The 17,792-nt window shown below is 36.7% G+C and overlaps 2 protein-coding genes across 2 annotated transcripts; both read left to right on the top strand.

The window, feature by feature from the left end:
• Positions 1-630: 630 nt before the first annotated feature.
• On the top strand, positions 631-1,158 carry LOC136843511 (uncharacterized). The gene has a single exon (XM_067112046.1). The coding sequence runs from the start codon at positions 631-633 to the stop codon at positions 1,156-1,158; it is 528 nt and encodes a 175-aa protein (XP_066968147.1).
• A 15-nt stretch (positions 1,159-1,173) lies between these two features.
• On the top strand, positions 1,174-1,584 carry LOC136843510 (uncharacterized). The gene has a single exon (XM_067112045.1). The coding sequence runs from the start codon at positions 1,174-1,176 to the stop codon at positions 1,582-1,584; it is 411 nt and encodes a 136-aa protein (XP_066968146.1).
• The last annotated feature ends 16,208 nt before the right edge of the window (positions 1,585-17,792 follow it).

The following is a 17,792-nucleotide window of genomic DNA, read 5'->3' as shown; positions in this document are numbered from 1 at the left end:
GTATACATATATATATATATATATATATATATATATATATATATATATATATATATATATATATATATATATATATATATATATTGTGAAATAAAAGAAGCTGAAGCCACATCGAATAGTCATGACTCAACGGAAACAAAGGTAATGTGATCTCATATTGCATCGCAAAATAAGTTGACGACAATAAGAAATAGACGACATGTTATTACTTTACAAGAGCGAAATGAGGAAAACAATTGAACAAACAATTAAAAAGAATGACTGTCGGGAATAACTCGGAGAAATAAACAACAAGCGTGCTTGGCACTTTGGCGCTATTTGCGTTCAGTGTTGGGGTTACATATCTATGAAAACTAATAGTACATTATAGTTCATTACATTCGCATTACGAGTGTACTAAATGTACATGATAGGACTTGCGTAGACTTGAAGGGAGAGAGATTCCCAGAGTCAATACAGGAAATTGTAAGACACGATTACTTAGCTGAATGAAGTGAAGACATTTTGTAATCAGTGCTTGAATGGAATAAAAGTTAACCACCAAAGTATTTTTTTAATCACTAATCGACTTAACGTAATAATAATAATAATAATAATAATAATAATAATAATAATAATAATAATAATAATATGCTTCAAAGCAACAACGTCCGAAGATGCTCAAGAGCTACAACATCAGAAGATGTTTCAGAACAACAACATCCGAAGATGCTTCAGAGCAACAATACCCGAAGATGTTTCAGAGCAACAACATCCAAAGATGCTTCAGAGCAACAACGTCCGAAGATGCTCAAGAGCTACAACATCGGAAGATGTTTCAGAACAACAACATCCGAAGATGCTTCAGAGCAACAATACCCGAAGATGTTTCAGGGCAACATCCAAAGATGCTTCAGAGCAACAACGTTCGAAGATGCTCAAGAGCTACAACATCGGAAGATGTTTCAGAGCAACAATATCCAAAGATGCTTTAGAGCAACTACACCCGATGATGATTCAGAGCAACAACGTCCGAAGATGATCAAGCGCTACAACATCTTTAGATGTTTCAGAACAACAGCATCCGAAGATGCTTCAGAGCAACAACGTCCGAAGATGCTTCAGAGCAACGACATCCGAATATTCTTCAGAGCAACAACATCCAAAGATGCTTCATAGGCACAACATCCAAAGATGCTTCATAGCAAAAGCATCCGAAGATGCTTTAGAGCAACAACATCCGAAGATGCTTCAAAGCAACATCCAAAGATGCTTCAGAGTAACAACATCCGAAGATGTTTCATAGCAACAACATCCAAAGATGCTTCAGAGCAACAACATCCGAAGATGCTTCAAAGCAACAACATCCAAAGATGCTTCAGAGCAACTACATCTGACGATGCTCCAGAGCTACAACATCCAGAGATGCTTCAGAGCAACAATACCCGAAGATGCTTCAGAGCAACAACGTCCGAAGATGCTTCAGAACAACAATTTCCGGAGATGCTTCAGAGCAACAACATCCAAAGATGCTTTACAGCAACAGCATCCAGAGATGCTTCAGAGCAACAACATCCTAAGATGCTTCAGAGTAACAACATCTGATGATGCTTCATAGCAACAACATCCAAAGATGCTTCAGAGTAACAACATCCGTAGATGCTTCGTAGCAACAACATCCAAAGATGCTTCACAGCAACAACATTCGAAGATGCTTCAGAGCAACAACATCCGAAGATGCTTCAGAGCAACAACATCCGAAGATGCTTCATAGGAACAACATCCGAAGATACTTCAGAGCTACATCTGAAGATGCTTCAGAGCAACAACATCCAAAGATGCTTCAGAGCAACATCATCGCAAGATGCTGCAGAGCAACAACATCCGTAGCTGCTTCAGAACAACAACACCCGAAGATGCTTCAGAACAACAACATCCGAAGATGCTACAGAGTAACAACATCCGAAGATGTTTCAGGGCAACAACATCCAAAGATGATTCAGAGCAACAACATCCAAAGATGCTCCAGAGCTACAGCATCCTGAGATGTTTCAGAGTAACAACATCCGAAGATGATTCAGAGCAACATCCGAAGATGCTTCAGAACAACAACAACAACATCTGGAGATGCTACAGAGCAACAACATCCAAAGATGCTTCAGAGCAACAGCATCCGGAGATGCTTCAGAGCAACAACATCCAGGGATGCTTCAGAGCAACAACATCCGAAGATGCTTCAGAGCCACAACAACCGAAGATGCTTCAGAAAAACAAAATTTACCCATTCCTCGGGTCTAACAGCTTCTGAAAACGCTGCGGAATGAGTGAAAACTAAATTCGCCCATCAATACTTCATCCTGACGGGGACCATTAAACAGATAGATTAGTCAGACAATGGAACTCGTTTATCCGTCTACAAAGGGAATTACCAATGTATTAAAGATATTCCGTGGGAGAAATATAGCAGGTTCAGGTGTTTGTGAATACGTATGACATTTCGATGCAGTCAACCCAAGACAAAAGATTAAAAGCCTAAATGGGACAAAAGAGGGGAGCCCAACTCTCCGGCGTACAGACAAACAGCTCCGGGTCAACATGTATCTGTCATGTCGTAAAATGGCAAGGCAATAAAAAGGGAATAAAAACGAATATTCATTACTTATTTTTCTTCTTAATTAAATTTTGATTAACGAAATATACTCATTTTCATGTGCTATTTACGAAAACGGTAAAAAAAATAAATATCAACATTACAAGAGAGGAAAAATATAAGCAAAAACAGATTAATGGTTAAAACTTTTTAAAGATTTCATGTCTACAAAATTCGCCCTTCTTTTAAATACGGTATAAATAAAGAGTAACATTCCAATGACACCCTTGAGCATCCCATAAGAAAGGTATCGTGTTTACGATTCATCGAAATCACACAACACCCCACCCTTTACCCACACCCTCCCTACCCTCCTCCCCCCCCCCCCAACTAATGACCTCAATAAGGTCATTATGGCCTCACTCTTTTCCGGAAGACCGAAAGGAGGGCAATTTAAATCAGCGTCTCTAAGCAAAGATTCTGGGGGTCAGGAGGTCAGACACAATGACGGGAGGGAGAGAGAGAGAGAGAGAGAGAGCAAAGTTTGCAAAGGCTCCTACGTACCAATCTCCTCTTCAATGAAGGAAAAATGGCTCTCGTGAACCCGGTTAAAATAACGGCAATTTACTGAAGGAATTACCATATTCTTGACTCGGGGTCACGAGGCCCTCAAGTCAAGATCGGAGATATTGGGAGAGAGGATTTAGTGATAACCTGACATTATTTGGCTTTTCCTTTCCTTTCTTTCGTTTACTTTTTTATTTAGCGTCAGGGGAAAAAAAGAGACAATATATATACACTTATAAAACGAAAGCGAAAACACATCCATATCCACATGAAACGTACACCCAGACACCACCCACAATCACATTCATACTAAATGTGCACGAAGTATACACTTGCATTCAAACGAAACGGACGGTGTCCGGAAAAATGGATGAATGAATTCCGCAGTCTCGTTTCATGAAAAAATCCATCGGGCTTCTGTTGACCTAATCAACAAATCATTTTCCCAATGGTCAACTCGGGTGGGTCACAGCCACGGATGAGAAGGGGAAAGGAATATCAGTCTCCTCAAATACCTGTCAGAACCGGAAGGTTACGCCTTCTAAAGCCATCCCGTCTACAAAATAAAGCGCGGGGGGGGGGTTAAAAAAAAAAAGGTATGGGTACGTAAAATTAAAAGTGTAGCAGAAAACAATTAGGTATGGGTACGTACCAAAATAATCGGATAAAAATCTACCTCTGTTTCCAAATGACTACCCGAGGGGCTGATATGTCAGTGGCAAAGCGACAAGCGACATTCTGGTTTTTCCAGGTATTTCAACTACGTCGAATTACAGCTGAGGAATTTTTACACAGGTTTATACATGGCAGCCATTTGAAAGCCTTAAACATTAACAAATATATGAAGTAACCTGAAAACAGTAAATGATAATATATACGGTGCGGAAGACCACGGTCTTTGAAAATATTTTACGAATCTAAAAAGTCAAAAAAGAAGATCAGAAGTTATTCGCTAATTCAAAAAAAAAAAAGGAAATATCGGTCACGAGAGTTGCAGAGAGGACGAAAGTATCCATCTTAAAAATACTATCCAAAAATGCTAATGGCAGTCTCTTGAACCAAAGGTCATATATTTTATGGGTTAAATCAACCCTGAACCTAAATTCATTCAGTTTCAAAAGCTCCTGGAAAATAATATCAAGATAAAATTATTCCTTCTGTCGCCTACTGCAGACCACTGTATCAGAACCACAGACAATGGATTAGGTCAGTCCTGAATTTGTAGGCACTTTATTTCAAAAACATATGGAAACCAGTATCAATTATTTTACGCGATGAAAGGGACCTGCAAAAACATCTACCAGGCTGATTGTGAATTAAAAGACGACTGGGACACGAGCATATTTGGAAAATCTTTTCATCAGAATAAAAGTTCTCAATGTGTTTACATCTAAAAATCTCGGAATAACTCCTCACAAGACAAAACAAGTAAAAACTTCGGCGCTGTCGAGTTTTCTGTACAGTGTATAATGCTGTGTGAGCCATGGCCCATGAAGCTTTCAGCCACGGCCCGGTGGTGGCCTGTCCTATAGCGTTGCCTACGCAAGATTATGGCTAACTTTAACCTTAAATAAAATAAAAACTACAAAGGCTAGAGTGCTTCAACTTGGTATGTTTGATGACTGGAACGTGGATGATCAACATACCAATTTGCAGCCCTCTAGCCTCAGTAGGTTTTAAGATCTGAGGCCGGACAGAAAAAGTGCGGACGGACAGACAAAGCCGTCACAACAGTTTTCTTTCACAGAAAACTAAGACCTGAAGCCAGCTAAAAATATGCTCACGAAGCTGAGCAGATCTGAAAATCATCTGGCGGGCTTTCATTTAAAAACGAGAGTCACGAATCATCCATATCTCAACAGATGCCATGCTTCTCATTTTTCTGAAACCCCACCTCATACATATTCCAAAACCTTTTGACCTTATCCTTAATTCAACACATTGCACCGAGTTAAACAGCTGAATTATAAAAGCAAAAGACTGAGTTCGCTGATCCTGTTGCTTCTCAATTCACAAACCAACGGATTTGTTGAATCTTTAAAGGTACTCAGATTTTGAGACTGATCACCTCTCTTCGTTTCGTTCCTCGTCAGGTGGAAATTGTTCTATTTAGCAGACCCAAAAGTTGCAAGCACAACCCCAGCATGTAAGTCAAGGAGAGCGAATCTTACACATTAAGATAGATAGATAGAGAGAGAGAGAGAGAGAGAGAGAGAGAGAGAGAGAGAGAGAGAGAGAGAGATTCCTGATGAGTAAGAATGTTACATTTAAATACGTAGAATATAATATTCGAAACTTCTCTGACTGCTGTACTATCAACAAATAGTCTTGTTCCGTGATCCCACATATAATTTAGCGGTTCTTTATACAATTCACTTTATTTCCTTGCAATGGCATCTCCTTTGAATATTCTAATTCGCAGTGAACTTGTAAACATCAGAGAATGTCATAAGTTTTGTGGTGAGTGATTAATTTTGGAAATTGTCTCATTTGGCCCTTACTCCTCGCGTATCAGGGACACGGCTGTGTACAACAGCGAGAGTACTGTCTGTATAAGAATACCCGACCAGTTTAACGAATGAACTATTTCATATAGTTAGTCATACATTGACCTGATGAACTAGCTCGTTTATTCCCCTCTACTCATTGGAATATGGGCAAAGAATATTTCATTAACAACGATAGCGTTTGAAATATATGTCCCTTCAATTGCAAACGCCATTGGTGGAGAGAAAGTTCTATTGCCGTTGAACAATAAAACTCATATTTTCGTGAAACTTGGGTGCATATAAAATTGGCGGTACTTATGTTTAGTGCCTCTCCACTTATGGAGCGGAGCGCTGAATAGAATTCTGCCATATTTTTTCTGGGGCTCAGTTACATATCCAACTTTTTCAGTCTACTTTTACTGAGTATTTATCGAACACAAATGTGCTGATTAACACAGTTGTTAGGATATTCGGCACTTACATACAAGGCCCGCATGAAACTGAAATTCATACCTACTCTTATCTACTCTGAATACAGAACAAAGGTTAGCCACATTCTGGTGACAAAAATATACTCAACAACTATGTGTGCTCACCTATCACAGTAATTAAAGTATACCTCATAATAAAACTGAAAAAACGAAGATACTATACATCACAAGATCACTTTAGAAACCTAAACTTACTTAAAAAAATTTCTTTTAAACTCTTGTGAACAGATATAAGGAAATCTCGAAAAATTCGTTTATTACTTGTGACAATACAGCTTCCCATCATGGAGGGCATATTTCTAAGGTTAATCGAATCCTCTTGATTATTTTACTTATTTAACTCCGACCGGTACTGTGCAAACCTTGTAGGCATCTCAGGTTAAGTAGCAGTGAACTTTAGAGCCAAAAGTTTCCATTATATATACGAATATATAAACGATACATAAGTGTACTCTGAGTAAACCATATGTTATCTTCAGGTAATCTAGACTATTTTTAATAGATGAGTCCCTCAGCAAAGTTGTCTGGCGGACGGTTAATTTTGTCATCTTTTGATGCCGTGCCATTGCAATGGAGTATAAAATGCTCTTGTCACACTGGACAAATCGCTTTTACCTTTAACTCTCTCATTTCATAGGTCTGTCTACCATTCAAATGTCACGGTTGTGAGCCATTGACCAGTTTTACGTACATATGATCATAGAACGGTAGCCTAAGACCATAGGACATTAGACCTAGCATACCAAAATGGAATTAATTTTTTCAAGTCACCGGTAATTTCATTCCTAGAACGTATTTAATTTAATGCTGTTATCACAGATTAGCCATATTTTCACCATAATAATTTAATTGGTATATTGTTGTCAATCTGGGAAAGGTACAGTAGAGCCTTATCATACTTTATTATATCTAACTGAGAATGTCCCCCCACCCTCTCTCTCTCTACTTATATATACATACATACATACATACATACATACATACATACATACATATATATATATATATATATATATATATATATATATATATATATATATATATATGTATATATATATATATGTATGTATGTATGTATGTATATATGTATATATATATATATATATATATATATATATATATATATATATATATATATATATATTACATATATATTTATATATTTTATATAATATATACGCATTAATTTGCTTATGTTACGCACATAGTTTTTGTACATATAACAGCCGATATGCTACGCAGTTTAAAATAATCAAAGCTATTTTGTCATTTAATTTTTGAGCAATGGGCGTTTTCATCTCGTGAAATCTTATCTGCCCCTCGAAAACTCTGCTGTGATTTTGACACGAAACCGCCTTCTCCCAAACTAAAATGGTCACCAAAATTTTTCCAAATTAGCATCAGCGTCTTTGAATGCGTGTTGAAACACCATAAAGGCATATAGAGGAATTAAAATATGTGCCGTGCAAAATACCTGTTCGTTTAGGTCAGGTGTGTCTCGGAGCAAAGGACATTGCGAAGTGCAATATTTTCGCAAATTTAGAATGCCTTTAAACGTGCACCCTGCAATCCAAATCTGCTTCAGATTTGTGAATTAAATATACGGGGAACGGACTAATGATCCTTGAGCACTCTACAGGGCCCGAGTTCGAGTCTCCGGCCGGCTAATGAAGAATTAGAGGAATTTATTTCTGGTGATAAAAATTCATTTCTCGCTATAATGTGGTTCGGATTCCACAATAAGCTGTAGGTCCCGTTGCTAAGTAACCAATTGGTTCTTAGCCACGTAAAATAAGTCTAATCCTTCGGGCCAGCCCTAGGAGAGCTGTTAATTAGCTCAGTGGTCTGGCAAAACTGAGCTATACTTTTTTCTATGAACAAACGTGGGTAGAACTTGCCAATTTCACCCTTTTCAGAACGTGTTAAACTCTTCCAACACAGAAAAGAAACATTTTACTATCAAAGGCATTGTGACGAACAAGGCCAACATCAAAGCGTCACCTTATTGATCTCATAACACGTAAGTCCATCAGCAGACAAAGGGAAAGAGAGAATAGAACAGAGAGTGAGTGAGAAGCGATTCCCAACGACCTCTCCCGTCAATCTTCGTTCCAGACTGTTCTCGCCTACGAACACACAGACATCTAATTTCAAATAATTCTAAACACTATTGAGTCTTCGGTCAGACGCCATTACCAAAACTCTCCAGGAAAACAAGTGATTAATCTGCTTATTTGATCTTCATATGATCGATTGATTAATGTACTTATTTTCTCTTCATATGAACGACAGATTAATCTACTTATTTTCTCTTCATATGAATGATTGCTTAATACACTTATTTTCTCTTCATATGAACGATTGATTAATCTACTTATTTTCTCTTCATATGAACGATTGATTAATCTACTTATTTTCTCTTCAAATGAACGATTGATTAATCTACTGTACTTATTTTCTCTTCAAATGAACGATTGATTAATCTGCTTATTTTCTCTTCATATGAACGATTGATTAATCTGTCTATTTTCTCTTCATATGAATGATTAATACACTTATTTTCTCTTCATATGAACGATTGATTAATCTACTTATTTTCTCTTCAAATGAACGAATGATTAATCTACCTATTTTCTCTTCAAATGAACGATTGATTAATCTGCTTATTTTCTCTTCATATGAACGACTGATTAATCTGCTTATTTTCTCTTCATATGAACGATTGATTAATCTACTTATTTTCTCTTCAAATGAACGATTGATTAATCTACTGTACTTATTTTCTCTTCAAATGAACGATTGATTAATCTGCTTATTTTCTCTTCATATGAACGATTGATTAATCTACTTATTTTCTCTTCATATGAACGATTGATTAATCTGTCTATTTTCTCTTCATATGAATGATTAATACACTTATTTTCTCTTCATATGAACGATTGATTAATCTACTTATTTTCTCTTCAAATGAACGAATGATTAATCTACTTATTTTCTCTTCAAATGAACGATTGATTAATCTGCTTATTTTCTCTTCATATGAACGACTGATTAATCTGCTTATTTTCTCTTCATATGAACGATTTCTGTAATACTTGTCTTCCCCAACACTTCTGAAGCTAATGGGGCTAGCTTTCTTTTTCCCACTGCATACGACTCTAAATTTACAATTTTGTCTGAACAGATAAATAATGCGTGGAATAAACATCCCATGAGTAATGCCTGAAATAAACATTCGCCATAAATAATGCCCGGAATACGCATTCACCATATTTAATTCCTGGAATAAACATTTACCATAATGCCTGGAATATACATATATGATTTCCTGGAATAAACATTCACCATAAATAATGCCTGGAATAAACACATCCCATGAGTAATGCCTGGAATAAGCATTCACCATGAATAATGCCTGGAATAAGCATTACCATATATAATTCCCGGGATAAATATTTACCAATTATAATGCCTGGACTATACATTTAATTCCTGGAGTAAACATTCACCATAAATAATGCCGGAAATAAACATTCACCATAAATAATGCCTGGAATAAACATATCACATGACTAATCCCTGGCATAAACATTCACCATAAATAATGCCAGGAATAAGCATTTACCATATTTAACTCCTGGAATAAGCATTTACGTAAATAATGCCTGAAATAGACATCTACATGAACGGAGATTTCGAGCTGTACGATTTTTGGTCCTAGACTGAACGGCTCCTGACCTCCAGATGTTATGCTTTTGATTCTAAGCGAGTATTTCAAGATTACGGTGCTAGCGCCATTCTCATCATTACCTTGGCTGCAAACCACTTTATTATTCGTCGACTAACAACCAGGTACAGTTAAAAATACTTGTATGGTTTGAATGAGTAAATGGAGTAAATAGAAAACAACTTATTCAGTAAATAGTCACTTTCTTACAAGTTAGATATAGGACTACTGTCTATACCACTAAAACTAAAAATAAAAATCGCATATCGCAATCATGAAAATGGAAAATCTTCCAACATCAGAAAAAGGCAAAATTTGACAACAGCTGAAAATGTTGGGAAGACATCGCAAATTAGCTTCCGAAGAGCTTTATGGCTAAGAAAAACATGACTCGAATCCTTAATGCTGAGAGAGAGAGAGAGAGAGAGAGAGAGAGAGAGAGAGAGAGAGAGAGAGAGAGAGAGAGAGAGGAATAAGTATCCAGGTACAACATGAGAACCACGAAAACAGGAAAATAATTTGGAAGGAAGAAGATAATTTCAAAGCTCCCACTCCCAAACCCCCTCCGGTTTCTCCATTGAACTACCTACCCTTCCACCAAACCCATTACTATCACAGGTAGGGATCGTTATGGGTAATTCCACGTGCATGTCGTCTGCCAGCATAAAAACAGATGTCCAGATCCGTTTACTAAAACAAAGAAATGGGTGGCTGTGCACGTGATGTCCGATATCTAAAGCACGAGAACAATTTTCCAGTGCAAAGATAGATCAGTGGGAAGGGGAACCTATAGCCCTCATCTAAGAGTCTGGATCCGAATGGAATAAAAAGGGTAAAAAGTGGGGATTAACAATATACCGACCTCTTGAACGATACGAGATCACAGGAATAACTGAAAATTGATGGAATCTGTTCACTGCCGCAAAATAAATATGGGAGTTGGTGGCCTGCCGGGTAACACAAAGACCGCCCGAGAGGGTGAAGGGCTGCTCCTTCAGCTCGATAAAACAATGGCTTAATTAGCACTCGCAGAGGAAACAGCAAGGACACCCAAATAGGAACCAGACAAGAGGTGAGATAAGGCTCACTGAATAAACAATTTTACTGCGATGCGATTCTGCCGAGAGGAGAAGTAAAAGCTCTGTTAGACGGACTTCCTGTTCAACCTCTCCTTCCTTTCTGTAAGCTCATTATATTCCTATTTTTTTTATTGCTTTATATCCGCTGGCATTCATTGTGCAACATCTGCTCCCTACCCCTTTATCTGGTAGTGTTCTTCAGAGTACTGTTCTTTCATCTACTCTTGTCTTCCTTATCAGCAGTGGCCTGTGAATCTATTTCTTATTTCATCTATGGTTTTACATATTGTTCAGGCATCTATTTGTCCTCTCTAATCATTCCCACGCCTTTTTCTGTTGGTGGTACTCTGTCCAGAATGCTCTTCCACCGTCTAACAGATCTATCTCGTCATCCTTCAAGACAATTATTATCTCTATTCTGTCTTTTCTTCCATCAGATCCTTTGATTTAGGTTTAGTAATATATTATCTAACCTTCCACTTATATCAGCATTTTAGATCTCCAGGTGATTTCGCAATTGCAGATACACTCATACTTTGTATATAAGAACTGATGCAAATACTTATCTATACGGGGTAACATATATTTACATGACCCATCTTAATATACGCAGACTCCTATAATTCTACAAAGGGAGGCTGTATGCTATTCTGGGTAAATGGGATAATAGCCAGTACAGGCATATTCATTTCAGGAAGGCCATTAGAACTTTATATATATCTCCTGATTCTCCCTAATGGCTTTATAATTGGCTCTCCGTATAAATCCCTGCTTGTTGGTTTACAGTCTCCGCAATGTCTATTTTTGCTGCCCTTTTTGTCCGCCAACTTCCTCTTCTATTTAAGGATAAGCCACACACATGTGGTACCCAACCAAAAAACAAAAACACAGGAGTATTTCTGAGTAGAAATAATTTTCCACCTCTAATTATGAATATAATCATTTTTGACAGGTTTTTAAACTTTGTAATTACTCAAATGCACACGCACATATGTATTGCCAAATGCATACATTTACTCATGATGGATAAGTATACAGAGCATGTGAATGATAATGGCCCTATTCTCACGCCTATCACTATGTGAGTAATGGAAAGCCTTTAATAATTCAAACTAGTGAACAGTCCTCCTTTCCTGTGTTTTTCCCTCATTCACAATTACCATTCAGTACATTCTCTTTTAAGATCAGTAGCCTGGATATGCGCCTATTCAATATAAAACTAATAATTTTATATGTGTTTTATATTGACTAAGGTGCCTGTCGATAATATTATTTAGTTTTTTAAAAGTCTTGCAAACTTGCACCCTCACCAGAATATTTCTCCTTTTGTAAGAGATACAAAAGTCCAAGCGTAACATCAGTAACCTACTCAATCCCGTTCTTGTAAAATCTGTTTCTTTTTTTTCCAAATCCATCAAATTTCTCTTCCTTCGAGAGGCGGACTACCTCTTCTTTCGTATTTCAGTCCTGCCTTCCTTACTTTTCCTTTTTCTCCTTTGCTTTTGGCTTGGGTCAGAAACGTTATTATGTTGCCCGTCCTACGGGCCTTTGCGCTTAGTAAAAATTAACTCCATTAGGTTCACTGTCATGGGATTTATTACGGAGATGACATTTGAACAACGGATTCCCTCATCAAAACACTACATTATTCATACGATTCAAAGTACAATAGGAAAACTGCAACAACATTTTTTGGGGATATCTTAATATACATCAGACTAGTGCTAAAGAAAACCCCGTTTATAGAAACCTATCTTTTCGGTATCTTACACCAGTTTTCAAGGTTGGTATAATTGCATTAGTCAGTAATTCATTCATTCATGCTCTACAAATTTGTTCCTCGTGGTAGCTCACTTGATTTTGCCTGGAATTCACGGTGTGCTGGTCCTGAGACAGAGCCCAACTCAAGTCTTGACATATCCCATTGGCAACACTTTGTGAGGTAGGGAAGAAAGAGGAGTTCGGAGGGTCTAATCGCCGAGTCATCAGCAGCCACTGCCTGGTTCTCCCTAGTCCTAGCTTGGGTGAAGAAGGGACTTAAACGGTGATTATATGCGCATGTTCGGTCTTCATAACATTGTGCAACGGTGCAACGACCTCTCCCTTGCTTCTGCCACTCAAGAGTGGCTTTCAGTAAAAGGTTGTAACATCAGTATAGTATTTGACACTAATTGACAGCGATCTGCACCGAAGTTCTCTGGCCGTCTGATTGAAAAAGCGATTAAAAAAACAATTACATTTTTTCATGTCCCAAGCAACAATGCGGAAGGCTTCACTGGCATAAAAAGTCATTAATGAGGCTACGGGATAGGAAAATTAAACTAATCCTTCGTGTTGCATCCATACCCTCACCATCCTTGCAATGGTTGCAAAACAACAATGACGACTGCATCCCTGTTGTTGCTAACAAAGCTTATGATACACCTGGAACGGGCTTCCCTGGATAGATTTTTCTGAAGAAAAATGTTACGTGATCAGTATGTTACGGACTTGAAAAATTCTGTTTTTTTATCAGACATGCAAACAAACAAAAACAGAAAAAAACAACACTGATTAAGGTAGCAATCCACGCAAATTTGATTCAAGTGTTGTTTGCCGGACTCAGCAGCAAAGGTCTGCAGTGTTGTCTTGATAAGTAGGCCTAAGATTGCCAGTATTATGATAAGCTTGTGTGGTTTAATAACCGATACAAGTAATATGCTAATACTACTAATCTTAAGTATGTGTATATATATATATATATATATATATATATATATATATATATATATATATATATATACATACTTAAGAGTATATTAATATATATACTTATACATTTACACACACACACATATATATACATATATTCTGTATATGCATAATACATACAGTCTATATAATATATATGTGTGTGTATGCTTAAAAAATCACAGTATATGCACGTGACTTCAGTGTATGAGCGAATCCCCCAGGAAAATGACAGGCAGAAGTTCAGTACCAAGTGCTTTCACGTTTATTAACACATCGCCTGGACACAAATGAGAAGCTGATAAGAAGGTTACAAAGCAAACAAAAAGAACAAGTATACCAGGTGGTTAATTGTCAAAGGGTAATAAACAAAAAGGTAATCCAGGATCCGGGATCACGGGGTCACAAACTAAAACCATATACTTAACCATAAGGGATAAGGAATCTTACCCATTCAAATTCCAGAAACATGTATAAAACTGAATGCTAATTTTGCTTATATTTATCAACAACTTTTCTAATTATGAAGGCATCAAGTTTAAACTAACCAAGACTTAAATTTAGAACACCTCTATTATTTGACGTGATAAAACAAGATTCAATGATATTCTTTTTAACCGTGTCGTTGCACGGGATTAAGGATCTTGCTTCACTCTAGTTAATATGATGATCTAAATCTCTCATATGTACGAATAATGCTTTCGATATTTGGCCAGTTCTCACTAAATATTGGTGTTGTTTGATTCGTTGTGAAAGTGATTTTCCAGTTTGTCCATAATATATTTTATCACTCTTTTTACAGGGAGTTTCATAGAGCAGCCAGAAACATCTTTAGGAGAATTTTTTATTGCTAAACTCTTAACATTTACATTACTGAAAACAACATTTATGTTGAAAAGCTTTAAAATTCTAGGAATTTATAAAAACCTTTCATCCTACGGTAATTTGAGAATATTATACTTACTAAATTCAAGTTTGTTATTAGTTAAATAAAATGTTTTCCTGGCTCTTTTCCATGCTGCACCTACAAAGGTCATTGGGTATTTAAGTTTCAAAGCAATCATAAATGGTTTTAATTTCAGCATCAATGAACTGCGGGCTACAAACGCGTAAAGCCCTTAAGAACATTCCAGAAAAGACAGAGAATTGAACATTTTGATGATGACTGGAACAATAATGAACGAAAGAGGCTATGCTAGTTGATTTTCGAAAGACTGAAAAAGTGACATTTCTATCATGTCTATAGACAGTTAGTTACATCAAGAAAATTCAAATTACAATTTCCATCTTCCTCTACGGTAAATTTTATAGGAGGGATTAAATTATTTAGCTTAACCGGAAATTCCTGGAGATTTTCGTGAACTGGCCAGATACAGAAAATATCATCCACATACCTAAACCATAACATTTCGGGGCAATTTTGTCTCAAAAAATTCCATGTAAACATTGCCAAGGACAGGAGATAAGGGATTACCCATAGCCATGCTGAACTTTTGTACAAAAAATTCCCCATTAAAGCAAAATTCACGAAGTCTGATACATAACCTTATAAGATTAGTGAGGTTTGCTACAGCTAAAAGAATGTCATAACTTTCTAATTCTTCCTCTAAAAATTCAAGTAAATCATCTACAGGCACTTTTGTAAATAGAGAGCGACATCAAAAACTAACCATAGTAAAATCAAATTTCAAATTCAAACGATTCAATTTTGTTTATAAAGTCGACATTGTTTTTTTACATTCGTATTAGAAATGTTTCCTGTCAAAGGTATGTATATATATATATATATATATATATATATATATATATATATATATATATATATATATATATATATATATATATATGCGCCACAAATGGTGGCCTATTTAACATCTAACATCTATGAGGTGGAAGAGGAAGCCGAAATTAAAATCTAAGTTAAAAGAAAAAATTATAAAGCATCGCGCAAGCTAGTTTTCGAAGGCAGTTTTTCCATGAAGCTTTCTTGAAATGGATATCGTTTTCGTTACTCTTGCTGTTATAGCAAGCCTCGTTAAATTACAACGAAAAACGAGTTTGAACGAGTACAGTTCGAAGATATATTTGAGAACAGAATATACAATTTAGGCCGAAGGCCAAGCACTAGGGCCTATGAGGCCATTCAGAGCTGAAAGGATTAATGGGAGTAAAAGGTTACAAAGGTAAACCTCGCAGTTGCACTATGAAACAATAATATGTTAGGAGAGGGTGGAAAGTAAGTCGGAAGAAAGAATATGAAAGGAGGTACAGTAAAAGAAATGAAAGGGGTTGCAGCTAGGCGCCGAAGGGACGCCGCAAAGAACGGCGCGCGAGGTGCACTAACGGCACTAACCCTCTACGGGGGAAATTATATTTAAGTACTGATGTCACATACCCACCAGACCTAACCCAAACTGATTAAACGCAAGCTAAATATCCTTACCCAATACCCCTGGTAGTAATTACGATTACTATTGGACCCTACAAATCTTAATTTCAGTTATCCTTCAATAACACCCTCCTTTTATAAATGTGTGCACGAAGAAAATATGATAGAGGGAGCATACACAAACAGACACACTGGAGAAAAATGATCTAACCTCATGGCTGAGATAAAGAAAAGACCCCAGATTTCGCGGAAAGGTCTTTATTACATCGCTTCATCCCCAAGAACTTAATGGCTCAATCTTCCGGTTTTCCCATCGCATTCCAAATTAAGTTCACTAAAATAAAAAGGTAAAGATGAGGTTAATCTACCCTACAATTGGTTCGGATCACACCGTCATATCTACCAATTAAACCCCCCTCTCTCTCTCTCTCTCTCTCTCTCTCTCTCTCTCTCTCTCTTTTACAGGAGAAATATAACCAAAATCTAAGTTGTTAAGACATTAGCGCAATAGAGTTTACATATTTGTCCCTTATCAGTGGGCAGCTGTACAAATAAATAAATTATAAAATGCTGCGTGCAGATGTTCCTCCAAGTATGGAATGCTCCTCTAGAATATAAGGTAATTGCAGATGCCTGGAACAGTCAGTGATAGTTTAAGATATAAAGATAAATAGAAAAGAGTTTATAATCAAATACCACGCTGAACAATAGCATTTTTCTGTTGATAAATGTACATAGCCCCAATTTTACAAAATAAAACGCAAAGAGCAAAGGAATAAGAACCTGGAGCTGAGAGAATAATGGGCAACTTATTCAGAAGAAGAAGAAGAAGAAGAAGAAGAAGAAGAAGAAGAAGAAGAAGAAGAAGAGGAGGAGGCGGCTTCAGGAGAACCCTGGGACTTCTGCCTGACGCAGAACACCTCGACTGCTTATGCACAAAAGTTGCGAAGTTCTGAAGCAGGTAATCGCTTCCGAAATTAGGAGACAAGCAGTTTACTAGATGACGTAATAATGTCGCAACGAGAATTAACGATAATTATAACTACCTACGCTTCGAACTGGGGGGAAAGATAGACTTATTTCACCCCTGATGCAGCCCCTTTAACGATGCCTTTTCCTGATACTTTCTCAATTGTTGGCTGTGAATACTGCACTAGTTTCTCAGTTTTAGATAACGCTAAACTAGGAAATTATTAAAAACGTTTAATTCATGCAGTGTAAACTGGAAATAAAATGTTTGTGAGAATGATTTTAGGTCGTTAAAATGTGTATTATTTTCCTCTTAAATTCAAACATCTCAATATTTAGCCTTTTTCGCAATCTTTTAACGATCGCTGAGGCGCAACATCGTCCAATTTGTTTATGCATACGTCTCTCAGGAGACCAAAAGTACGTGGTGAAATTATTTGGGGTAAATCTTTTCTTACTGATTATAATAAGAATATTCACATTTTTTTTTCGTAACAGTCCTTGACAACGAAAACAGCAAATAAAAAAATACCGATAAAAAATTTCAAATAGAAAATTCCATACTACTTTTGAATCTGCATTGTAGCTACTAGAAATACAAACGTAAAGTGTCAAAGAGAAAAATCCAACAACAAAATGAAGTGAATCAGTTAAATATCAACAAATAAAAAAAAAAAAAGTACGACGAAAAATGAAAACAAAAATGGAAGACCGTCTAACAAATACACCGCGGCGCAAACAGGGGAAAGAAATGCAATGCAAGACAGACACAGCAAAGAAGG

The sequence above is a fragment of the Macrobrachium rosenbergii genome, chromosome 11, assembly GCF_040412425.1.
Source record: "Macrobrachium rosenbergii isolate ZJJX-2024 chromosome 11, ASM4041242v1, whole genome shotgun sequence".
Lineage (NCBI taxonomy): Eukaryota > Metazoa > Arthropoda > Malacostraca > Decapoda > Palaemonidae > Macrobrachium > Macrobrachium rosenbergii.
The sequence above is the reverse complement of the archived record's forward strand: the minus strand, read 5'-3'. Positions and strand labels throughout refer to the sequence as shown.